The following is a 27,541-nucleotide window of genomic DNA, read 5'->3' on the forward strand; positions in this document are numbered from 1 at the left end:
ATATACAGTACCCTGTTTTCCTCCTTTGTAATATATATGTCCATCCATATCAACCGTTAACTGTCCACTGCAAAACCTAGCTATCCCCCTATTAGGGGGTGAAGCGGTTTAGTTTAGTAGTTGTCACGCTAGACAGGCGGATTGACAACTGCAGTTTGGCTTTTGTGTTTTAAGAGACACGCTGCTGCCAATCTCTCGACTATTAAGTTCCCTTAGTCGCCTCTTACGACACCCACGGGAAAGGAAGGGGTTTTTAATGGGTGATAATGGAATGGTAACCCCGCCGGCGCTAACAGTATACACCGGCGGGGCACCAGTGAAGGGTGAGGACGAAGCAGGTCAGTTAGCCCATCGTGACGAATTCAACAAGAATTGCTCACGATGGTTTCCAGGGGGTACCACGCGGAGATCGACCTAATAGGGCATATTGCTAACAATGGGGCTGTCAAACTCCATTGCTAACCATCCCTTTCCCCCCTAAAGGAAGGGGTAGCCCATTCTATACCGAGACCACACTAATATATGTGTAAACGAACAGAATCAATACGTTTGGCATCGTCGGGATAATAATTAAAAAAAAAAATTAATAGTTTCGATTCTATTAATTTTATTTAATCAATGAATGATTAGTGCTACATATAAATCATTATTAAAATATTATGTAACAATCAAAACTCTAAACCAGTCAAAAGTATGTATAAAATATATATAATTATAATTTTAATTATGCATAAAAAATAGCCACTTAATTTGTATACCAATTAAATTTATAAATATTATTAGAAGACGCAAAATGGACTTAAAATTAAAAAGATCACATGAAACATATACACAGAAAAATCTTTTAAGTCGCTTAGAAACAATATTTGTTGTTCTCACCATTAGATAAACAAATGTGTATGAACACATACTTGTGTGTACAAATACATACAAGTGTTTCTTTTATAATTGCTCACAATTAAGTCATATTGGCGAAAAAAGGGAGGGGAGGTCATCCCAACCTAGCGAAAAGGGCACGGCTGTGTACTGTAATATTATTATATACGTTCTAAGATAAGTACCCACTTTCGATTGGTTAAGAATGTTGAATGTGTAGCATATAATATCAAATGCATATTTCATTTAGGTATACAATATTGTATAATAAATATCCCTTATGACCTAGCCTTCACAAAAAAAAGATTTATAATTCATTGTACAAAATCCATTATTTATTGTGGCAATAGTATAATTACTAATTAAGAGTATAGTAGTGGCAACACAGAGGTGCCACAGATAATATAGTGCTATTTATGTCATAATGTGCCGCTTTTTTTGCCTCTCCATACAATTAAAAAAAAAAACATAATGTTGATCTATACATTTATACATTATTTTTCGCCAAATGTATTGCTTTTTAACAGTATTGTCATGAAATTAACATTATTGCTAAGACAAAAGTTATTACCATAATTTAATAACGACATTAATTGATGCTATTAATATATTATTATTTATGATTATACAACAATAGATTTATATTTTTATATGTCTAAAAAGCTAGTGTATACGTTTAGTATACATGAAACTGAACAACTTACCTTCAGGAGCATAGGTTGTAATCATACTATCTTCATAATAAACTTAATAACGCTTAAACAGCTGAGTGCATTTTAATATTTTTTTTATATATCAAATGTAATATACAAGTATACATCCCGTCTGATTGTAAATGTTTACTACTATAAGATAATAAAATATTAAAATATGTTATAAATAGGATAATTATAATGTATAATGATATAGTTTATATATAAATAGTATATAACGACGGAAATATATACACAATAATAAATTAATACATGAGTTAACGTTGTAACTGTTTGAAAAAAAAAGACAACTAAAATGACACGAAGAAAATGGATACGAGAAGAGAGAAAAGAGATTATAATAATATAAAAAAAGCAGTTTTGCTTAACCTTTGTAGACGCTAAATGTATAAAACCTGTATAAATTAAATATATGTATATTGTATAATTTCAGTACGAATGACATTTATGTATGTAAGAAATATATGTATCTTAGATAAATGGAAACATAAAATATAGTATAAATAAATAAATTGTAGATTGATGTATTATAATATAGTATGTACATATTATTTATGAATATATAAAATATATGAGTATCTTCATTTATCCACAAATAATAAAGGCACGAAAGAACAGAGAAGTAAGATTGATGTTAGGGACTTATGTAATATAAGTAACCCTTAGCATAGGGAAAATGATAACAGGAAGGCATAATATAAAATTTCATGTCGCGTCAGATGGGATGGTACCAAGTACAAGAACATTAACGCCCGGAAAATCAAAACAATATAATAAAGTATAAAAATTATAAACAGAGACCAATAGTAATAGATAAATAGATAACAACATTAGATAAAATTAAGAACACAATAATCCACGCTAAAGAGAAAAATATGAAGCATGAAAGATTAATGAATAATATGAAAGATAGATGGAAGGAAAGAATAAACGGAAACGAACGATAGTATGAATCACAAATGCACAAGGTCCTAATAGGTAATAGTCGGGGGAACCAGTGACACCAGACAAAGTAGTGTCATAAAAAAACGGTTATTGCAGCTTATGGACGCCTGCAACACTAGAAGTATCTCATACATAACCGTCCTTGAAAAAACCTTAATATATCTTTTATAACAAACCCCATAACGGCAGAGAGCTCATTCAACAGCCTGAGCATTCGCGGAAGATAACTCCTTTGAAGCCGGACTGTACGCGACTATTTAGGTTTTAGTGTGTGAGAATGAATTCCCTGTGAATAGCGAGCAATACCATGGTAAAATGTGACTGTGGGCATAATTTCTACAATTATTATTGTGATACGAGATACTATAATTTTAAGATTAATACATAGGATACTTTGTGTACTAATTTGCGAGGATAAACCATAATAATTTCTATAATTATTATTGTGATACGAGATACTATAATTTTAAGATTAATACATAGGATACTTTGTGTACTAATTTGCGAGAACAAACCATAATAATTTCTATAATGATTATTGTGATACGAGATACTATAATTTTAAGATTAATACATAGGATACTTCGTGTATTAATTTGCTAGTACAAACCTACGACACAGCTAGTATATAAATACTTTAAACGGCGCTCTACCGCTATCGTTAGTTGTTCAGTTTCTTGAATACTATAGCTAAATACTGTTTCTTATATACCTCTTACATGTTTATTCTATACCCTTTCCCTTACACCTTGGAATATATCAGTAACATAATAATATATCTATATAATAACTGTCTTTAGATTATGGTATAATTATATCTAAGTATACATAAGTACACAAAGTTTAATTTTCAAATTTTATTGTCTTGGATTCACATAACTACTACATCACTTATTCAGTCTTATGTATGTTTAACACTGCATTGTAAGGATATTCGTATATTTAGTCGATGCAGTCACTTCATATATATACAAAAATAATCCACTTGATTCTTACAGGTGTGTCCCAAATACATTATTTTTAATTCTATGGTTACATATAAAAAAAACTCACAAATACCTATTAGGTATGTTAATGTTTATAAAACTTGGTATTAGATCCAGCTCGCAATGTACTTCAAATTGTCCCTTGAAATTGCTAGCAACACCACTATACCGCCATTTTATCATATCTATACAGATTGAGGCTTACAGTTCAAGCATTTCATTATTTCGTCATCAATTTACGAAGATCTTCACTCATTCTTATATTAAAGAATCGAGCAATCTCAGGAACATATGTCGTCAATGGAATTTGAATTTTATCGCTTCAGGATATGTTCCAAATTGCAACTAAGCCGGCGCTGCCTGATATGGTGTATCAGTAGATGGCGCCTGGTCATTATCTAGTACATCCACGTTAGGATCTTCGTTCGCTACGCTCGATCCAGGAAGCAGGATATAATGGGATTCCCTGCAAATTAAAAAACATAAATATACATTAAAAACGACCTCACATTTCAATCTTTACATTAGGCCGTATTATATAATCTATTTTTTTGTAATCTTTTATCTTTGTAGGAATAATAAATAAATATAAACCTCCCCTCTCCTTATTAATAAAAACGTCAAACCCCTCATTTACCCATGATTTTAGCTATTTAACTGTTTTGTCTCTTTCATTGGTACTAAATTCCTAATTTGAAATAAAGTGACAAAACAATGTACCTGTGTTGTAAACAAATGTTTTTAGATTTTAGTTTTTGTCCACAAAGAGGTAAAAATCAAGCGAACACTGAGAGAATAATTATTATAAATTTGATATAAATAAAATCGAAAAAAAATTAAGATTTTTTGCTTAGCATTTTGCTTTATGTCTAAAAAAAACCTATATTAAATACGAAAGTTTGTAAGGATGCATGATGCATGTTTGTCACTCTTCCAGGCAAAATCTATTGAAAGGATTTGAATGGAATTTGGTGTACGGGTAGAATATTTCCTAACTTCACACATAGGATGCATTATATGTACTGATTCACGTGGGTAAAGCCGTCGAATACAGCTAGTGCTCTATAAAAAAGGACATAATTCTTAATTTAAGTCATATAAAGTACGATAATAGAGTTTAGGCTCGTTCACATGGATAGGTACCACGACTTTACCTACTTTAACTATGAAACAATAAGTAGTTTATAGTTTTTTTTTTTTTTATTTCGAGTTATATAGTACCCGCCTACATATACTGTAGGCGGCTACCGTCATATTTTTTTATCAATAGTTTTTTTTTTTTAAAAAAACTATTGAAAAAAAAATATATTTTGTAAAAAAAAAGATAGGTTTGACCGATTACAATCATAAATATTACAAGCACGGAACGAGAGTAGGAAGTCTTGTACAAAATAAAAAATAAAAACAACTAATTAATATTAATATAGATTTAGGCAAACCAATAATATATAATTTTATTAGAGTTAATTAAGTAAAGTAAAAAGTTAATTTCAATATCTCCGTAACTTAATCTTCATTCTAATATCTCCCTTTCACTTTTTACACCACAAATCTGGCTTTATGTCCGACTCTTTCGCCAACTGCACAAAATGCACTGCTTAAAAGCTTCCAAATAAATTCATGTTCAAAAGAAGAGTCCATGCTCGCTTTATGAACTCATTACAACAATAGTAACTAGTCATTGTCATCTTATTTATTTATACATTTATTGATTTATTTATTTATTCTTTATTGCACAATAAAATTTTGTACAAATGGCGAGCTTAATGCCATATGGCATTCTCTACCAGCTAACCATTGGGTAAAAACAGAAAGCGTATGAAGGGCAGATGTGGTGAAAAATTTATCTAGTTGTATATATATATATATATTTATAGTTTATAGATATACATTTTTTTTCTTTACCTATCCCAGTAATGAAGTGCCATGTTCTTGATTCACTATTCATTTCAAAGGTTGATTGATAGAGAATGCTTATTAGCATTAAGTTCACCTTTTGTACCTTATTTTTTTACAAACTTTTTTATATAAAAAAAATAAGTAGGTACTAATAATAATAATTATAGTATAGGCGTTTTCTTTTTGATTATAATGACATTTTTTTAGTAGCGGGCAAAAAGTTAATTACTAACTATAATACATTACATACATTGAAACTCATGATGAACAGTTTTATGTATCAAGGTCAGATATTATTGTATATATAAGCATTTAAAGTAGGCTATGAGCACACAAACACGTACTTGGAGGGGGTGGTGGGGACACTTTTTTTATATCACGAAGGTAGCAAACAAGTTTACGAGTACAACTCGTTTTATAAAATTTCATTTTAGCGTTTTTATATTTTTACTGCATAAATAATTTTAGTTTCAATGAAATTTGGTACGTAGATTTCATAAGTTTATATTGAGCTCACTTTTGCCAAGTTCATGCCACTTTTTATTTTAGAGTGCACGTATTTAGAAATTTTTGGAATATGTAGTTTATAAGTGAAATACTTATAAGTCTCTACGGATATGGGGTATTTTTAAGTCATTCTTTATAAGCAGACTAATTTATAAACATAAAATGTCTGTCCTAAATGGAATACGAAATGGAAGTATCTATTTCTATCCAAATTCACCCTGTCCATACAACAACAATTGTAACTTGTATATTTTTCTTTCTGTCATATCTTGTAGCATATGCTGAGCATATGTGCAATTTTTTTATAATAATTAGAATGGCAAACAAACTAATGACCTACCTGATGTAAAATGGTGGCCGTTACCTATATACATGAACAAATTGTATCATAAACAAATTGGATGCAGGAAGGACGATATTTGCAATAATTGAACAAAGCCACTATGTTGTGTGCACACTAAAACGCCACAGTATACTCATACCATATCTCCGATATCCATAAAATTGGTGTTGAACTTGGACGATAAGAAAAAACTCCAAACTCGAAGCTGTGTGAATCACGTCTATAAATATAATGTAATGAGGAGATAGGTATTATTAGTAATGGGGATTTACCAACTCCATTACTAGCAATATACTCTATCAGGTCGACCTCCACGTGGCTGCCTTGGAAACCATCGTGTTGAATTCCAGATGTATTCATCACGATGGGCTAACTGACCTTCTTTCATTCTCACCTATCATCCCTCATTGTTGCCCCGCCAGCATATATCGTTAGTGCAGGTGGAGTTACCATTCCATTATCATCCCTTAAAAAAATAAGTTAGATTGATATCGATATTAGATTCAAGAGAAGACCTGCTGGACGGGACTATTGTATAAATACACACATTGCTTCTTATTTATTAATATTTTACTAAACTATTAAGCGATAAGGACGCTCATTGTTGGCTCTACCTCGCTTTTTGTAATTATGAATTTTTGTGTAAATATTGGTGATTTACCGCATCGCATCGCATCGCACTGCTTCCCATCCCTCGACCATTAAGTTACCCTAATCGTCTCTTACGACTCCCACGAGAAAGAAAAGAGTTGTCTATTCTATGCCGAGACCAAACGGTTCAACCAAACGAGACAATCTGTATCATTTGTTCATTTATTCAATCTAAAATTGGACCGAGAACAAACCAGGTCTGGTATTATAGTGTGGATCCGGCTTTAAGATATTTCCTAAGGTAATTTCTTAATTTAAACTTTATCATGTTACAGTGTAACTGTATGTACATTTGCGGCCTTAATACTGGATGGTGTTCATCATCCATTCACCAATCATCGATTGAGCAAATAGACATAAGCAGATGGTGCATTCAAGTATAAGGAAACATGAAGTAATACTTAACATATTTATACATTATAAATACATGATTAATTACTAATATAAATATACTCAAAATATGTAATATAAATACATATAAATATATAAATAAATACATAAAATATTACTATATCAAATAATTGTATTTCACAGACGACTATTAGCATATTATTAAGGTGTTGAAATGAAAAACTGCCAAACCAAGATACGTTTATTATAATAACATTCACGAAACATCTTACGAACTATATCAAACGATTACAAAATGTGCCGTGTACGGGCTAACGTTACGACTTGATTTATACTAACTGCATTATTAAAGTTACGCTTACATATAGTAATCAATATGGAATATACTTTATATTTAAATTTAAGTAGTTATTTCTTTTTTTTTTTTTTTTGGGAGGAAGGAGGTAAAACATTTTGGGAAAGGGTATAAATTGAAAATAAAAGAATATTGCTGATAAACTAATAGTAAATGCAAATATTCTGGTTAGGTTGAAACAAACAAAAATGCCAGTGAACGATTTATACACATTTTAATATAAAATGTGTGTTATTCATCACAGATCATTGAAACAAATATGACTATGTCATTCCATAACGAATAATTTAACAAACATTTGACACCTTAACACCGTATAAATAGGATCTATAATATATTATCCTTTATTTCTCATAATAACGATAGACATTTTATCAGAGCATTTTGTACGAGACTCAGTCTATTTAATGTTACAAATTAGAAGGTTCTTGCTTTTAGGGGATCTTGTAGGAATTGTAAATAGGCGATTTATACTTAATAAATAAAAATCTATAGAATTCTGTAATTAAATATGGCAGAAAACTGGACTCGGCGACGTGTCCGCATCACGCTTTCCCATTCACGTTGTATTTCTTTTCGTTGGCGTTCCTAGAAAACGACATATATTTAAATAAACATTCTAATAAAAAAAAAATAACAATATCTACTAACTACAAGTGTGAAAGCTGTATAGAATAGCTTAGACTACTAAGTAATTAATACTAGTTGCATTAATTGCGATACAGCCGCATACTCGATTAATATCACCGTATACATACCACGTTTTCACCAAAAAGTACTCGCTTCCATCACCCCTGCACGTGTTATGTGAACCTTCATCACTATTGTCTACAATAACAAATTGCTTGCCCTCTCTGAAATAATCAACGACAAAACAAATTTCCTTTATAAGTGTCAATATATTTGGTAGCCCCAATGCTGTTGTTCAAGCGGTCGGTTTTGGCGCGAAAAGCAAAGCGTGTCACTCAACGAAGCGGTGCCAAAAATATCATTTGTAACATTTATATTACAAATGATATTCTTTAGTGGTTCTTGTATAATGTGTCGATTGCTGTTAACTTTTTTTTTACGTCATGTCAATTATCACTCTCCTGTTTATTTGATTTGAATCTTCCATTTTTTTTTTCATTCTTTTCTCTTTATTTATGTATGTGTCTCTCTTCTGTTATTAATTCTTAAATTGATAGTCATTCCAATTTCAAACAGCGCTGTTTTCGTCTAATACCTTTACAATTATTATACTTCCATTTCGTATCTGTTTTAGTGCACTTATAAACAATTCATCGCATGTTTTATAAAACTGATTTGTCGAGACGTTGTTCCGTAATCCGCGCGAACATTATTTTCCTATGTTTTCTTGATTTTATTTATATAGAAAGGAATAGGAAAGTGTATAGAACAGAAGTGTTAGTTGAGCCTTATAACTATGTTAGGCCGCCCGCCACCAATAACTTGTTGAAATGTGGATATAATATGATAATTATTAATTAAAAATTATCCACAAATCAATATTTGCACTTTACAATTAATTAAGGGTTGCCATGTCTAATTATAGTAATGATTTAGTAATGCACATAAAAATTAAGTTAAAAATAATTCTATACGTAATAGAAATGACATTTTATATACTTGAGAATAACATATCATGATCGTCATATCAGTCCTTAACTATTCGCTGCTGAACATAAGCCACCCCCTTAGGTGTTTTGCCCGTAGTTGCCCCCCCCCCCCTTGGCAGGCGGTCTGGCAACCACAGTTAGGATTTAATAATATTTTAAGAGGGACGTTGTTGCTTATCCCTCGCCTTCCCTTAATCGCCTCTTACGACGCCCACGGGAAAAGAAGGGGTATAAAGGTAATCCGGCGACCTATTCTATGCTGGAACTTACGCGGTTAATACTAATGCAAAATGACAAAATAAAAAGCTAAAAACACTGCCTCACCTTCCTGTGGTCGCGAGTTCGACCCTCGCACAACACAAACCCTTACATTCATAAGTATGTCTATTTGTATTGTTCTGAGTGCTTATACATATTGCACTCAGTATTACACTTGTAAATTACATTGTTAATGCATTTATAAATATTGTGAGCAAGGGTGGACTTATCTCTGACAGAGATCTCTTCCAGTCAACCCAATGCAGTTAGAAAGCATGTTGTTAGCGGGTAGCTGAAGTGCTACTTCTACTGCTTAGTACATTTGAAAATTAAATATTTTTATCAGAAGTCTTTTTTTTTCGAGCAGTAATTGCTGTTCGCCGCAGAGGGTCTTTACAGCTTCACTGGGCGCGTGTGCAGGGGCAAGTGTGGATGGCACTCAAAGCCCGCGGAAAGGGGAGCGACAAAGTGTCAAATCTTACCGATGGACTGCTCAGATGTCTAGTATCCATAGTACACAATGCTTTGAATATACAAATCTGTAACTAGATGGCGCTTTTGAATATGTTCAATTGTAATTATAAAGTACTTATAAGTTACATTATGTAATTGTGACATGGCAACCCTGATAAATGAGTATCCAACCCACCTGTAGAACACATAGTGTTGCAGTATGAAGAACACGTCAAAGACTAAGCTGAAGAGGCCCAGGCCGAATTTGGTGGCGTCACCAAAGAACGACACCCAGTCGTTGTAGTTGTACGCGTTGAGCACCATCTGCAGGATAGACAGGAAGCCGCCCACGAAGTCCAGGAAGATGTTGCCGATGGACCAGCCCACGGTCGATTTCCGCTTGTAGTTCATGTATGCCTGGAAATATTATACAATGAAATGGAAATGAGAATCAAAATTAGGTTATGTTACATGTGAAAACATTTAAAAAGATGAATCTCTAATTTCATCAAATGCTGACAATGTCCCATCGTCATCATCATCATACCAGCCTTTAACTGTCCACTGCTGAACATAAGCCTCCCCCTGGGGGGGTTTTACCAGTAGTTGCCACGCTTGGCAGGCGGTTTGGCAACGGCAGTTAGGCTTTAAAGATTTAAAGTTTTAAGAGGGACGTTGCTGCCCATCCCTCGCCCTCCCTTAGTCGGCTCTTACGACACCCACGGGAAAGAAAAAAGTGACCTATTCTATATCGGGACCACATGGCCACGGTTTTTTTATACAACTTAGAGACAGCATGGCAAACAAGCTGACGGCCCAACTGATGGAAAGTGGTAACCCTCGCCTATAGACATCAACAGTACCATGGACATAACAGAGTATACTGTTTCACCCATGATACCACCCATGCGTTGCCATTCCTGAGGACTCAGGTGTTATTCTTCTGTACCCTGTAAAATCACGCCATATCCCATACTTCAAACCGAAACATAGCCATACAAACACAACTGCTTTACGTTGAAACACGAATGGGACAGAGGTACCCAAGCAAACGACTTTTGTACAAAGTCTCCCTCTGGTATTTTTTTTCTATTACAAACTAAATAAATCAGTCACTCACCTGTGGCACGTACTTGATGAGCGTGATGCTGAGCTTGATGTAGCTGCAGTAGTAGAGGAAGTCGAGCCAGGCGAGGTGGCCGGCGGCGGCCACGCTCGCAGACACCACCACCACCAGGCCGAACACGCCTAGTATACCGCGCCCGGTCATCGACACGCGTTGCTCTTCACGCTGTAATGTATATATCATAACATTAGTCAGACATACACACATAGATAGAATTTACAGGTTACAGAGGAATAACACCTGAGTCCTCAGGAATGGCAATGCATGAGGGGTATCATGAGCGAAACAGTACACTCTGTTATGTCCATGGTTACAGCTCATGTCTATAAGCGACGGTTACCACTTTCCATCAAATTTGACATTCTAAGTTGCATAAAAAAAATGCTTACTAATATAATCCAATAATAACAATCCTATTTATATATTATACTAGTGATGCAGCCCGGCTTCGCACGGGTAGATAGTTTTCGAAAGTAATACATAAGCCTATATTACTCGCCGATAATTTAGCTTTCTATAAGTGAAATAATTTTTAAAATCGGTCGAATAGTTTATGAGCTTATGCATTACAAACAATAAAATCTTTATAATATGAAATATAAGTATAGATTTAGATAGAATGTACAGGTTACAGAGGAATAACACCTGAGTTTACAGGAATGGCAAGGTATGTAGGGTATATAGGCGAAACAGTACACTCTGTTATATCCATAGTTACTGCTCATGTCTATAGGCGACGGTTACCACTTTCCATCAGGTGGGCCGTCAGCTTGTTTACCATTCTAAATTGCATAAAAAAAGATATTAGTAAAAGTGAGTTCATTTGTTACCTCTTAGCACAAGACTTAACACTATCAAGAGTTAAAGCGATATAAAATTGCAGGTAAATACGAAAACTAGTCGAGATGTCAATAAAAATAAAATATGGTCCCGGCATAGTATAGGCCACGCTTTCCTTTCCCGTGGGTGTCATAAGAGGCGACTTAGGAAGGGCGAGGGATGATTAGCAGCATCTCTCTTAAAACATCCCCAAAGCTTAACTGCAGTTGCCAATCCGCCTGCCAAGGGTGGAAACTACTAGCAACCCCCCCCCCCCCTCCCCAAGGGGGTGACTTATGTTCAGCAGTGGACAGATAGAGGCTGATACGATGATATAGGTACTACTTACCTACAACTTTTCATTGCATTAAGTTCCAATAATATAAAATAACCATATTGAACTACAAGGATTATTGTAACATATATTTTTTAATATAAAGATCACCGCATTGGCCTCTAGCCGCTGACGTCACTAATACGTCAATTATCGCATCACCCGTTGCGCATACAAACACAGGTGTCTTGAAGAATATATTAATATTTCTATCCGTGTAATTTGCTCATTATGTAACGAAATAAAATGTAACTATTCATATAACAGAACAAAAAAAATGTATAATGCAATATGAATTTCAGTAGATCGCATTTAATAGAAGAAATATGTTTAAAAAAAATGCATTCAATACATTTAAACACTTTTTAAGACATGTGTATTATTATGTATGTTGAAATAATTATATCAATCATTAATTGTCTACTGTTAAACATGAGCCTCCTCTACAAGGTTTTTTTTTTTTATTTGAGAGGGACGCTGCTGCCTATCTTTTAACGGTTAAGTTCCCTTAACCACCACTTCCTACAGCCACAGGGGGGAAAAAGATTGTTAGTAATGGATTCTAATTTCCCCATTACTAGCAATACATCTTATCAGGTCGACCTGCCACGCGGTTCCATTTGGAAACTATCGTAGTTTCTTTTTTAATCGGTGATAATGGAATGGTAACCTCGCCTGCGCCAACAGTATACGCTGGCGGGACACGTGGGAGGTGATGGATGGGGATGAAAGCAGGTCAGTCAGCCCATCGTGAAGAATTCCACGAGAAGTAACCACGATGGTTTCCAGGGGAACCGCGTGGAGGTCGAGCTGTGTAATAAGATTGCTAGCAATGGGGCTGTTAGACCCCATCGCTAACAATCCCTTTTCCCCCCAAACTATCGTGGTTAATTCTAGTGGCATTCGTCACGATGGGCTAACGGACTTGCTTTCATCCTCGCCTATCACCCTTTACTGGTGCCCCGCCAGCGTATACCGATAGCGCAGGCGGGGTTACCATTTCATTATTGGCTACAACAGAATATCAGTGTTTTGCTCTTTTGAGGGCAAAGCAATAAACTGAGTAGTAACCATTATGTATTACTATGGCACACGCATGAAAAAAATAAGGAAATTGTTGTTTTATATATTTAGCTTTTTGTTGCTTTTTTTTTTGTTTTTCATTCTTTTATCTCTTTTACTGTGTATTATGTGTATATTTGTATTTAATTTGTGTGCTGTAATGTAAATAAATTATCTATCTATCTATCTATTACCCATTAAGAAAAAACTACACCCACAATGACGATGATACACCCATGACTGATGATAATTATTACACTCACCTCGTACATGAAGCACTGCGCGATGGTGATGAGCGTTGCGAAGGCAGCATGCAGTGAGAAGAACACGTCGTTCAACTGCACTGGATTCAAACCGCGCGGGTGACGGCTGAAGTATTCGCTCTGCAAATTGTTTATTTTTTTTTTTATACAAGTTAGAATGGCAAACAAGCTGACGGCCCACCTAATGGAAAGTGGTAACCGTCGCCTATAGACATGAGCAGTACCATGGACATAACAGAGTATATTGTTTCGCCGATGATACCCCCATGCGTTGCCATTCCTGAGGACTCAGGTGTTATTCCTCTGTACTCAGTAAATTGATGCCATCTCCCACCCTTCAAACCGAAACACAGCCATGCAAACACAACTGCTTTACGTTTGCAACACGAATGGGACAGTGTGCTTTATCTGAAACCAGTCTGTTAGTATGTAGTAAGTTAAGTTTATGAGACTAACTGACTCAGCAAACGTTGTTTTTTCCCCTACAGCCATCTACCTTGTACATTTTTTCTTACTGGCATAAAAACTATTCTATCCATAAACTCGAAACAAACAATACAAATATATAATAAAATAAATTTCATTAAAATCGGTTGAGCGATTATGAAACTTAATGAATATTGTAAAATGAAAAATTTACATAAGAATAAAAAAAAATCATTTTGTTCCATACCTGGATCTCCTTAGAGAAATACAATCCACAGTTGAACAGCGAGTACATTGTGAAACCCATAATGTTCAGTGCAAGGAAGTCGAAGTTCAGGCCCACGACGCTCTTCCTCTTGAAGTTGATGTAGATCTGGGGGTAGAAGGAGACCGACCACGCCGCGAAATATATCCAGCCCATTATGTACGAGATCACGTTGATTGCGTGAGAATGCATCACGGTTATGCGAAGGAACACCGTGTCCAAACTGGAAAAAAATATAAATTTATGCTACTTAGAATAGCAAACAAGCTGACGGCCCACCTGATGGAAAGTGGTAACCGTCGCCTATAGACATGAGCAGTACCATGGACATAACAGAGTATACTGTTTCGCCCATGATACCCCCCATGTGTTGCCATTCCTGAGGACTCAGGTGTTATTCCTCTGTACCCAGTAAATTCTCGCCATATCCCACCCTTCAAACTGAAACACAGCCATGCAAACACAACTGCTTCAGGGTTGAAACACGAATGGAACAGAGGTACCCAAGCAATCGACTTTTGTACAAAGTCTCCCTCTGGTAAAATTCGTTCAATAAAAAAAATACACACGACCATAATCCAAGTTACAAGTTAGTGTTATAATTTATTTCATCACCATTACAACAGCCTATTAAAGTTGTACTTTGACTGGGTACAGTTTTTTCTATTCATAGAGAATATTTATCTATACCATAGATTCCTAAACTATTTTGGACAAGAAATCCCTTTACCAAAATGAATTGGTACTATCTCTAGTTTTCTCCTATTAATACAAACAACTTAGCAATTAAAAAACGGTCGGTTAAGTGAGTAAATTTGACATCATTTTATCAACAAAATAAAAAAAATAGACATGCAATTCAGTAAATATCAAATCTAATTAATAATTATTAAAATAAATTACGTAGAAGTACTTAAAAAGGCAATTATTTTTGTAAAGGCATATTATTAATTAATAATGACAGATTTTTTAGATCTTGTCGACCCACAAAATCAGTTTTCGTATATGTCGACCCCTGAGAAACCGATTCTGACCCCAAGTGATTTTTTTAATGGGTGAAAATGGAATGGTAACTCAGCCCGCGCTATCAGTACACACCCACGAGGCACCAGTGGAAAATGATAGGTGAGAATGAATGCAGGTCAGTTGGCCCACCATGATGAATTCGACAAGAATTAAACATGATGGTTTCCAGGGGAAACCACATGGAGGTCGACCTGAGAGGGTATATTGCTAGCAATGAGGCTATTAGACCCCATTACTAACAATCCCTTCTCCTCAATATCGAGAAATTAATAATGAAGATCCACCGTGTACACCATGGACATGACCACGGCTACGCTGACAAAAGTGAACGAGTAAGAAGAGGTATAGATACTTACTTAACAAATCCAGTTGGAGTGACATTAAACGTGACTTCCGAGTGTCCTGGACTCTTGCCGTACGCGCAGATGTCATGCGAAATCTCAACAGTCGTATTCGGCTCACTCGAACCTGGTATCTCTACAGTTTGCGGCACCAACTGAACTATATCTGGATGCTGTATCTGAGCTGAAACCTCCAGCGTGGTGTTGTACTGGCCACTGGAATTTTGTAAACATTTACATTAATCAACATATAGGACTAACACTGACAAATAACACAAAAACCACTGGATGTAGAAGGATCAAATTTTACACAAAATATATAAAGTATCATCATCGTATTAGTCCGTTAACTGTCCTCTATTAAACATTGGAATCAACTTCCAGCAGCAGTATTTCCGAACCGATACGACAACATAACCTTCAAGAAAAGAGTATATTCCTTTTTAAAAGGCCGGCAGCACACCTGCAATGCCGCTGGTGTTGTGGATGATCATGGGCGGCGGTAGTCACTTACCATCAGGTGAGCCGCATGCTCGTTTGCCCCCTGTGTTGTAAAAAAAAAACTTAGACCTTCCCCCTAAGGGGAGTTTTGCCAGTAGTTTCCACGCTTGACAGGCGGGTTGGAAACCTCGGTTAGACTTTTGGTAATGTTTCTAAATATAAAATATATACAAGGTTCAATCAAAATCGTTAGTATTAAGGATATAAAAGGAATGTTCACCAGTAAAATTAGACATTTTCACCAAGCAAACATGAGTCGAAAAACGATAATTTTTTAAGCCTTCCGTATTAATACAGCGCGTCCAGTGTTTCGTTGGTTTGAAATATTTTGTGGTTTTACAAAATATCTATTCTAATATATTCTATATCAATGATAGATTCTTACTTTTACGTAATATTAATTAATGAATTATTATTCTAACTTTTACGTAGTTTCTTATTTTTAAACTAAGAATTTTTATTTCACCTGTATAAAGTACTTTCATTACTTTTGTTTATTGAAAGCTGTAAAAAGGTACATATCGAAATATCCTACGGAAAACAAAGATTCGGAGTTTTGATACTTTAATTTCTGACTAACTTTCTGGTGGAATCGGTGACCGAAAAGACAAAAAAAATACTCTTTCTAATAGACATTGGGAAAATGATGGTAAAGTAAATAACGCACAAAAAGTTGGGGCAAAAATCAATAACTACATTTTGTAAGAATATTTTATCATATGTAATCACTTACATTTGTATAAGTTTTAGAAGATGCGTCTCATCCACAAGAAGATTGAGGTCAGTCGAATCGAGATACATCTTCTCAATTTGGCTGTGAGCACATGGAATACCTAAAAACAACAAAAACAGTATGAAACACAGGACACCCCTAGTATTGCAGGCGTCCATAGTTTATAATGACCGTTTACCATCAGACGTACTGTATGCCTGTTTGCTACCTTTGTGGTATAAAAAATAATTAATATTAATAAAAAAAACACTTGTACTTTTCCGGAATTTTCTTCTTTAATCTTCTAATAACATTTACATAATAATACCTAGTTCCATGTGCCGACTGACTGTCACGGCTATTAACAAACATAATTATTTAATACTTTAAAACATTTAAAAGTTAAAGCTGAAATCCGATCTTAATAATTCTGGACTCCGACCGACCTATCACCGTCCATATAATACCAAAATAACAAAAAAGCATACTTGTACAAAACTCGTTCAAGTAATTTCCTCGCAGCAGGCCTTCATTGGTATATCCAACTTTTTACCTATTTTTTTGTAGTATATGGTAAATTAAACAAGTTCGACTCATTTAATGATATAGTCGTTTTTAAGGAAAGTACATACCACTTTTCTTAAAGGTAACAAAATGGGCAACTATTTATAACTGAGTTATCTAAAAAAAAACGTAGGTTTAGTGTAACCAACAAAGGCCCCACAAATTCTAGACCAATATTAATTTGGCCTTCAGTAAGTACCCAATATGACCTCGTATAGGTCACTCAAATCACTGCTCAAATTTATCTAAGAGCTATTGAACACAGCCGACAATGATAAACGTCTAGACGCCGCGCGGTGTCACAGACTTTAAAATTATACTCATCATTCAATTCAGACGAGTCGAAATTACTTTGCGGAAGTTTATGTATAAGAAGTTCGGAATCAATATATGTAAGTATTTAGGTTTTAGTGGATAATTTTGTTTATATATATATATATATATATATATATATATATATATATATATATATATATATATATATATATATATTACAGATGGCGTACCTAATGACCGTATAGACAAACAGTATCATGGAAATCACAGAATACTCGTATGTACGTCTCATGCTCATACATTCCTAGGGACTAAGGTGCCATACCTTAGTTTTTTTTTTATACAACTTAGAACAGCAAACAAGCTGATGGCCCACCTGATGGAAAGTGGTAACCATCACCTATACACATGAGCAGTGCCATGGACAGAGTATACTGTTTCGCCCATGATACCCCCCATTTGTTGCCATTCCTGAGGACTCAAGTGTTATTCCTCTGTACCCGGTAAATTCACGCCATATCCCAGTCTTCAAACCGAAACACAGCCATGCAAACACTACTTCACGGTAGAAACACGAATGGGACAGAGGTACCCAAGCAATCGACTTTTGTAATATTTGGTAACTTTAGAATCTTGAATTAAAGATGTGGCCATGAAATTATAATTTCATAACCACATCTTCAATTCAAACCGAAACACTGCCATGTAAAGGAGCAGCTACTTAGCGGCAGAAACACAAATGTGAAAGAGGTGCTCAAGCAGAAGACTTGTAAGGGAGACTCCCTTCGGTGAATGACGCATTGGCGCCAAATCTACTATGACACTTTAGATGCTTCACTTATTACCCGGCACAAAATAATGATTTATTCAGGTAGACATGTAGATTCATTTCTACAGGTAGACTAGCACCATTATCTATTCTTTACTGCAGGATATGGTTGGTTGTGTATGGCCACTCATAAGTAGGTACATAGTATTACAAATTACCTACACGCAAATTGCTCGTTTCCTCTTATCTGTCCGGTACATTAGCAATATTATTTACAATAATAGGTACCTACTCAATTACACACATGAGGCTGATAACTTGATTTAACAACGCTATGAATCAAATAAAAAAATTTTTTGATCCAAATCGAATGTACGTGAGAATATAAAATTTGTATACCTTAATAAAAATAATCAATAAATATATATAATATATATATATATATAATAAATATATAATAATCAATAAAAAATAATAAATAAATAAGTACGTCTAATGATAAACGAGTACCGTAAATCACAGTTCTGTAGATAGTCTACAAACATTAGACACTTACACCAAGAAGGCTGTACCTTTTATGAAACCATATACTGTAGAAACAACCTAGGAAAAAGTTCAGTCGTATCTATATGTTTGCGAGAAGTAACCTCCTCTGAAACCGCACATTGCATTTCTCTGGCTTAATTAATTCTTTACAAGCTTATCTATGATCTTTCTTTCTTTCCTTTTTTTTTTACTCCATCCTCAAATACATTTTTAGCTACTTATTAAGAAACCTTTTGTACTTGTTTGCATAAAGCAACGAAAAAATGGAATTATGGGGTTCTACTATAGATTTTTATTTTTAAACTACATAAGTGGATTTCTTATTTTAAAGACAGCGTTTTTAAATTTTTACTTTGTTTATTATTATATGCTTACTTGTTTTATACTTCTAAAGGTGTTTATTAAAAAACGCTAAGACGTAAAATTTGAGGTCAACTTAATTATAACTACTAACTAATAATAATAAATTAATATAAAATCATCATTAAAACTTGGCAATTCTCTAAAGGACGTTGTGATTTTTTTTATTTTCAATTCGAACAATTGATCGTAATTGAACCCAACTTTTTATCTAATTTTAGCGAAAGCATTTCAAACTTTCTCATAAATGAAACAAGATTTTTGCGTAAAAAATAAATAATAAATATAGTTAACGTGTTTGTAAACTAATATAATTAAAAATAATCATAAGTTACAAGAAAAGAAAATAAGCATTAGTAATGTGTATGGGTGTATAAATTTCGTTGCGTAACTTGTTTCTGTAATAGACCTCTTAAGTTGCTCTACAAAATTTGATACATTTTGGCGTCAAATTCATAATATGTACACGTCGCATTAATGAATTTATAAAATAAAAACAAAACATTATTAGAATACTTGCCTAACAATAAGACGGTTGCAATATATACAAAACAATTGCTTATCCTATGACTAGAAGTCCCGGAAACACTGGGGAGAAATACTTTGGTACCGCGCGCCATTTTTGCCAGCCGTAGATAGGTACAGTTATCTGTAACAAGTAAAAAAGACCCAGTTAGGTATATCGATAACAAATAATTAAATATAATAAACAAGAAAAACCCACAAAATATAATTAATGTAATGTAACAAAACGTATAAGTACTTCTTTGAAGTATATTACATTCAAGGGTTAAGACAAAACAATTTTTTTTCTAAATAAACCAATGTCCGAAATCGCCGAAGTATCAAATTATACTTATAATTTCATTTAACCGATTTTTAAAAAGATGTTATTTAAAAATTATTAAAAATATTAATTATTTAGCTAGGAAGCACAGAATTTTCATTCCAAACGGGCGATGTTAAAATTTATTTTGACATAATAATATATTTATACATGCGATAATACATATGCTATTACAAAATATTACAGTGATATTTCATTTGTAAATCATGATACTTCTATTTGCAATAACTGTATGTAACAGCGGGATACTCTAGTCGGTGAGAGATCCAGTCGTTTGGCATTTACAGTAGAAAAAAAAACAAACAATCATCTAGTGTATAAATTTTAAGACTGTTACTTTAAAAATCAGTATAAGGACCTTTTTTTTAAGGAAAAAGTATGTATGAATGAATGAATGAATGAATGAATAAAAATTTATTTCAATAAAACCATTGTAAAGAATCCATTGTATAGGAGAAATAATTGTTTAAAATTTAATTACATTAATCTTAAATTCGATTACAGTCTGTCACTCGAACAATGCTAGTTCTTGGATGTCGCTATTCACTGAAAGCATCTTAAAAACCTGATAAGTAATCAATGCAAACAAGAAACGATTTGATAAATAACAAGCACTCCATTCAAAACAAATGTACATACGTGACTGATATTGACCTCAAATTACAAATATAAGGTGAACCAGTACATACACAGATATACCTTTGTAATATGCAATAGTAGAAATGTAAATTGCCTTATACATAGGTGAATACAGTGCATTTTACAATAACAATTAAATATAAATAACAGTTGAAGCACAATTTAGGAAATGCTACAATTTTATAATCTACTAAGTTGCTAACTAAAAATAAACTTTAATAAGATTTTACTGGAATTATTATGTGTCATGGGAGAATATAAACTATGAGCGAACCTTTGAATCTGGGAAAACCTTTAATTTTTAATTGAATTTCTAGACTGTTATATGAACTAGGTTTAGGTTTTTGTGCAAATAGGTTTCTGTGCGAACACCGAGGAATAAATTTATTTAAAGAATTAAAGAAATTAATTATTTGTAAACGCACCAAATAAAATTAAAAAATCTAACCTTACAATCACGGTGAACATAAAAATTTATATAACTATATGAATGTAAACAGCGATAACAACAAATGCAATACTGGTCGCTATCACAAAATAAATTTAATCCACAGTACCGTGTTTTTTTACGACACATACGTACAGTTGAGAATATATTATATACACCAGCAAGTGTAACAATTTTTAATTTAATTGTCGTATGACTTCTATTACAATAAAAAAGGTTATATAATTTAACAATTTAGAAAATTGCTAATTGCCTATTTCCATTTAACTTCTATTCTTCATACAACTATGGTAGCAAACAAGCGTACGACCCGTCTGATGGTAAATAGTGTTACCGTTGCCTATGGACGCATGTAAAACCAGGGATGTCACGCGCGTGTTGCCGACCTTTAAGAAACCTTATTACACCCTTTTTGAAGAACCCCACGCCGTAGTCTCTAAGGAAAGCCTCAGAAGATCTAAAATGAGATGATAAGTCAGTAAAAGGACTAAAAGACTGAGAATTGTTGACAAATTGATGGCATGATCTTAATGTCATACGCAGTAAATTCATTATTATCCTTAGATAGTAATTTTGAGAAAATACTGCATGTAAGATGTCTGTATCAAGAAGTATTTGGTATAGATACTGGATGTATTTAGAAATTATGAACAGAATTTTCCATTAGCGAATGTTATTCTCGATGGAAGTGGCAGGGCTACGAATAATAATATATTATAAATAGTGGCAGATTAATGTTTAAACAATTATGTACTTGTGAATGGAATTATAGAAAAAATCGACAGGCTGCTCGCCTTGCTCTTGTCTTGATTCATTAACTGAAACCTACACAAATTTATATAATTTTTTATTCTACTGAATACTACTTCGTATTTATATTCACTCATAAAATATTTATGTCTGAGAATATGCACCGCGTACATGATTTTTTATTATATCTATCGATCCGACATTAATTAAGCCTACTCGTATTGTTATTTGCGATGTAATTTAGCTAGGGACTGCATTTGCCATTTCTCTTAATAAGTAACACTAACAGTAACCTTGTATAGTAAGGGCTGTAGGTACTCATTATGTAAAAAAAAATATTCGCAAAAAGTAGCAAACATGAAGCCAATATACAGTTGACGATAAAAAAGTGAGCTCGTTTGCGCGTTACGTTTAACCAGTTTGTGGACATTCTATATAGGGCTGTCATTTGTAAAAAAAGAAATGCAAAAAACATGCATACATAATCTTCTAATAATACATTATTATTGGAACAAAAACTCGAATAATTATTACATCTGAACTTGGATATTACACGTCGAATGTACGGCAGCTAGAGTACAGACAACAAAGAGGTTACGAAAAGTCTCAATTCCCATTCAAGAGAATTCGATTTGAAGATTTTCAGCGAGTCGTTGATCAAATATCAAACGCATTCCCAATTTATAATTTATAGCAATCGAACATGCATATTCTAGTATATGACAACCCTAAATTATAACAGGAACATGTAGTGAGCCATGAGGTCGAAGTAATTATGCAACGAACACGACGACGTGCCAACGGAATTTCAAAATGAAGATAGCCCGCCTGCTTTTGCTGACACCTGAAGACTGCTAACTTACATGAACATTGCAAATGTTAGCACTTTCTAGTACTAATCGTTTATTAAGATATCATGTATTAGCCGTTCCAGTGTGTCTCTCATATAGTTTGAAACTCTCCGAATATTCATTTGATTGCTTGATTACTCTTTTGTTTTTCTTGTAACCCTAACTTCACAATTGGAGAGCGATTTTTTATATTCGATTAAATTGTTTACATGTGCATTCTTATGACAAATAGAAATAAACAAGTGAATGACCTCTGTAACCTGCGACTCTAAGATGAAAACTGTGCCAAATTTTGTTGGGTTGAGGCCGGCCGAAAATCTCTCGAGGTGTTAAACAACAAGTATCAAATTAAACAATTAAAATTAGATTAAAGTACTTACTCGTGAATGTAATAATTAATAATAATATTCCTATGAATTATCAATGTTAGCATATTACTTAGCTTATCATAAAACTTGACTCGAAATTATTTAAGTAATCTTAGACTTGGTAAATGATAAAAAACTTTAACAACACAACTTCACAATGCGGTAAGAAAATATAAAGTTAATATAGTGAATGTACTAATATACTATATAAATACCATTTTGGAAATTAACAGCTTTATCGTTTCAGCTGGCGAATATTGGACTCAGACATGGCCAAACAGCGTAACTCATTTACGCTTCAAATTTTCGTGTCCACTTTCTTCACACTTACTTACATGGGTTTAGGAGGTTATTGATCCATTTGGTAACAATATAACCCACGAGAACGTTTTCCTGTACGCGACTTCCATTCTAAGATTTCCCCTCATTTCGATCACCGGGTCGTCTCATCCCTCACTCGTTAGACGCGACCGGCTCATTGCTACTTCAGCTTGTATATCCTTGATGTCAGATGTGAATCGTATGTCCGATTAGCAATGAAACGTTTAATAGGCATTCACTACCTATAAATACTGTAATCTCTAATCGGCAGGCAATAATATTTACAAACTTTTCATGCTAAATTTTCGTATTTACAGTTGCTTATCAGCAACCTGGTCATGACCGTGCTCTGCATAAAGCAACAAAAAATAGCGTGACCAAAGGGTGAACGTCACTCTGTTGTAATCTACATAATAACAGCAACCTTCCATTCCGAACTCAGAAAAGGCAAATTTTCCCGAGGATTCTTCATATCTTTTCTATTAGGATTTGAATTCTTCATATTCTGCTATAATTTTAGTAATTGTATCCCCTCTAATTCTACATAATTCTATGTACCCCGTCTGGGCAAACGCCACTTTAGCTACATATTTATATCGTAAAACGTGTCATGTATTATTTCTGAGGATAAGACAGCCAGTGATATCTTTGAAACAAGATCTCAATACAAGTACAAGGAGTGATAACGCATGAGATGTAGCATTGGCTGCAGTATTATTCTGTATGTTCATGTGATATTCTTGTTGGAAACAGTTATTATACTAATCTTCTTTCATTCATCATGTAAGTTATCCAGTAGTATGCTATTTCCAATCGTATGAGACAATATCATACGATTGATAATCCTCAATTATTTACTATGACATATTTTTGAGTGCAGTAAAAGTAAAAAGTGGGTAGAAGTATAATCTATTCCGACCTTGTAAAAGTACACATAAATGTAAATTGAAAGCACTAAAAGTAGCAGCAGTAATAAGCAGTAAGTATCTCATCAATCAATATCAGAGTATTTATGAAGCGTTGGTCGGTAATGAATTTTTTCCAACAATGGATAGAAAAACATTTGTTTATAATTTAGGTAGCTATATTCATTCAAGGACTACATGATTTAAATAAAAAAAATCTATGTTGTTATTATTTGTTAAGAGTTATATTTTGTGTAAATATTTATACAGTGTTAATCTGTGAGAAGATAATTGTCTGATTTGTGAATGTAAAGTTTAAAATGTATTATAAGGTAGTAGAATAATTAGTAGTACAAAATTTTAAAAAATAAGATGGTAATGGTGTGGTAGTTCATATTGCTATGGATAAGATAAGAGAAAATACGTCAGATACCATTTCAATTTATCTATTAGGTGCCTACATTGTCTTAAAACAAGGCCATGACCGATATAAAACATGTGACAAAATGATGAAAATACTGTTCAGATAAAAATTGACATATGATGAAAAAATCCTTTGAGCAAAGTACGTTAATTTAACATTTTGTTCTAAAGAAAAACCTTCAATCGAGAAAAAAAAATAGTTATTTTTATTTAAAAACTAACTACTAAACTAATTAGGATAAAATTTCTATTGTGGTCTCACAAAAATATTATCTAAAAGTATATCCTTTGAATTAAAAGAAAAAATTTCAAATCATTTTATAAATGACGGAGTTATGAGGTAACAAACGCAAAGAGATACAATTGAATTGAGAATCTCCTAATTTTTTAAAGTCGGTTGAAGATGGAAAGATCTACCTAACATAATCAACACCAAATTAAGTCAGCGACTGCCTAGGCCTAAAACAATTCAGATGTTTGTTTATAGGAATCCTTATAAATTACACGTTGACATCAATTGCTCGGTTGATTAAGATACTGGTGAACTTATTCTCAGGATCATTAGTCTCACAAATATTAGTACAGCCGAATAGCAACTAATCATTCTAGATTAATTAAAGTCTAGCCAGTAGTCTCTTAATTGAGATACATCAAACGAACATAATAAGACGTATCGAAATCATTAATTGTTATTTGAGAATACTCGAGACACCATATGATAAATAACAATGTACCTACTGAATACCTACAATCGTATTTTTTTGATGGGTGAAAATGGTATGGTAACCCCACCTGCGCTAACGGGATACGCTGGCGGAGCACCAGTGAAGGGTGATAGATGAGAATGAAAACAGGCCAGTTAGCCCATCATGATGAATTCATCAGGAATTAACCATGATAGTTTCCAGGGAGAACCGCGAGGAGATCGACCTGGTTGGGTATATTGCTAACAATGGGATTCTCAGTCTCCATTACTCCCTCCCCCCCCCCCACCTACAATCGTATTTATTGATATCTCTAACCATTCCACTTGAGATTACGATCCTAAGAATACATTATTGCGAAAATTGAATTTCAAATACATAGGATAATAAAAGTCCTTTTTTTCTAAAACTTTTTAATACTTTATAATGTTTAGTCATGTGTACTGGGTCACTTACTAACAGGATGACTGATAACTTTCAAAAACTTATATAACAATTTTAATATTTTTGATCAATGTATATATTTGATATATACATAGTATGCAAATATTTGATATATACATACACATGTATTGCTGTGTATTGAGGAATGGACAGCAGTATCCCTCTTAAAAGGTTTCCAAAGCCTAATTGCGGTTGCAACTCCAACTGCCAAACGTGGCAACAACTGGCAAAACCCTCTATAGGAGAGCCTTATATTTAACAATGGCCATTTAAAGGCTGATATGATGATACTTAGATAATTTTCAACATTTTTTATTATTATTATTACAATGGATAGGTTTTCACGTTGGTTTTATTTTAATTTTGTCAGGTGTGAAGTTTCTATTCCTTTTTTTACTACTGCAGTATAAAATTAGAAATTTATTTATTTATTTATATTTATTCACATGCCACGTGGTACAAATTAGATATTATAATAAGTAAGCACATAAGACACGTGACACCCCGTAAGGGCACCGTATTTTACAGAGAGAACCATCCACTTTTGATGAAATGCATATAAATAATTGATTTACAGCATTTTGTATAACCATATCAATTAAGAAATAATATTTATTAAACAATAGCTAATCGCGTGAAGTTTTATTGATAATTATAGACATTTATAAAGTACCTAATATATTGCAATTTCTGTGTCATGACGTGTTACACATGAAATAAGATATATTTATATAAGATTTATACTCGTATGTAACATAAAATATAAAAAAATTAAACCTAGTTATAATTTTCGTAAAGCTGAACAGTCGTGTGACTGTAACGAACTAAACTATTATTTTATTTTTAACATTAAAAAGTAAAAAATAATTATAGTTACTTGTAATAAAATAACAGAATTGATGCATAATCTTGTTAATATAATCTGAAGCTGATAAGACATGTATAAACACAAAGAGAAATGCTAGTATAAAAGCAAATGGCAGTTTGTAATCTCTGCTTATCCCAAAGAGAAAATGCTTAAATATTACACAATATAAGAAAAAGGTACAAAGTACATTCAGAACCAGCTTCTTTTACTACTGTCGGATACGGATATAGCATATAATAACTACATATAGTTCAATATACTATACAAGTATATCCTGTCCAATTATAAATTGTATCTCTAGCTCACCTTGATAGACGCTGGTTTTGTCAGAATCTAATTAAATCCTGTGAATGAGATCGTAAATCATAAATTCAGTTATAAATAGAACAGGATGGAATGCATTAATTATCAACTACTTTCATGTCTATATGTAATGTTTACAAATAAAATTCTAAGCCAAATGCATAGGTAGGTACATCGACCTTTATCGTGAGGTCACCGTGTCTAAACAAATATGAACTACGATAATATTGGTCTAATAAACAGTGTTTTACTTATTTTCTTTTAATTTTTTATTATTTTCTATTTCCCGCGATTTTACCAGTGTTAATACTTGTTAAATTAGAA

At 33.3% G+C, this 27,541-nt stretch overlaps 1 protein-coding gene across 5 annotated transcripts in view; it reads right to left on the bottom strand.

Annotated features, from left to right (window-relative positions):
• Window positions 1-590: 590 nt before the first annotated feature.
• Window positions 591-27,541, bottom strand: part of LOC113511966 (cystinosin homolog) — a 51,065-nt gene continuing 24,114 nt past the window's right edge. For 3 of the 5 annotated variants that reach the window (XM_026895704.3, XM_026895703.3, XM_026895705.3), the window contains 9 exons: window positions 19,867-19,995; window positions 16,853-16,952; window positions 15,634-15,834; window positions 14,234-14,474; window positions 13,561-13,680; window positions 11,077-11,247; window positions 10,153-10,373; window positions 8,385-8,480; window positions 7,500-8,214 (listed from right to left, as the gene is read on the bottom strand). In XM_026895704.3, the coding sequence (XP_026751505.1) occupies window positions 8,172-8,214; window positions 8,385-8,480; window positions 10,153-10,373; window positions 11,077-11,247; window positions 13,561-13,680; window positions 14,234-14,474; window positions 15,634-15,834; window positions 16,853-16,952; window positions 19,867-19,966 (1,293 nt within the window). In that variant the 5' untranslated portion in view covers window positions 19,967-19,995 and the 3' untranslated portion in view covers window positions 7,500-8,171. Of the gene's footprint in view, window positions 3,987-7,499; window positions 8,215-8,384; window positions 8,481-10,152; window positions 10,374-11,076; window positions 11,248-13,560; window positions 13,681-14,233; window positions 14,475-15,633; window positions 15,835-16,852; window positions 16,953-19,866; window positions 19,996-27,541 lie in introns of those variants that run through there. The other 2 variants (XM_026895706.3, XM_026895707.3) reach the window with 2 other exon arrangements.

This window comes from Galleria mellonella, unplaced genomic scaffold, assembly GCF_026898425.1.
Source record: "Galleria mellonella isolate WM207_F2 unplaced genomic scaffold, CSIRO_AGI_GalMel_v1 utg213, whole genome shotgun sequence".
Classification (NCBI taxonomy): Eukaryota; Metazoa; Arthropoda; class Insecta; order Lepidoptera; family Pyralidae; genus Galleria; species Galleria mellonella.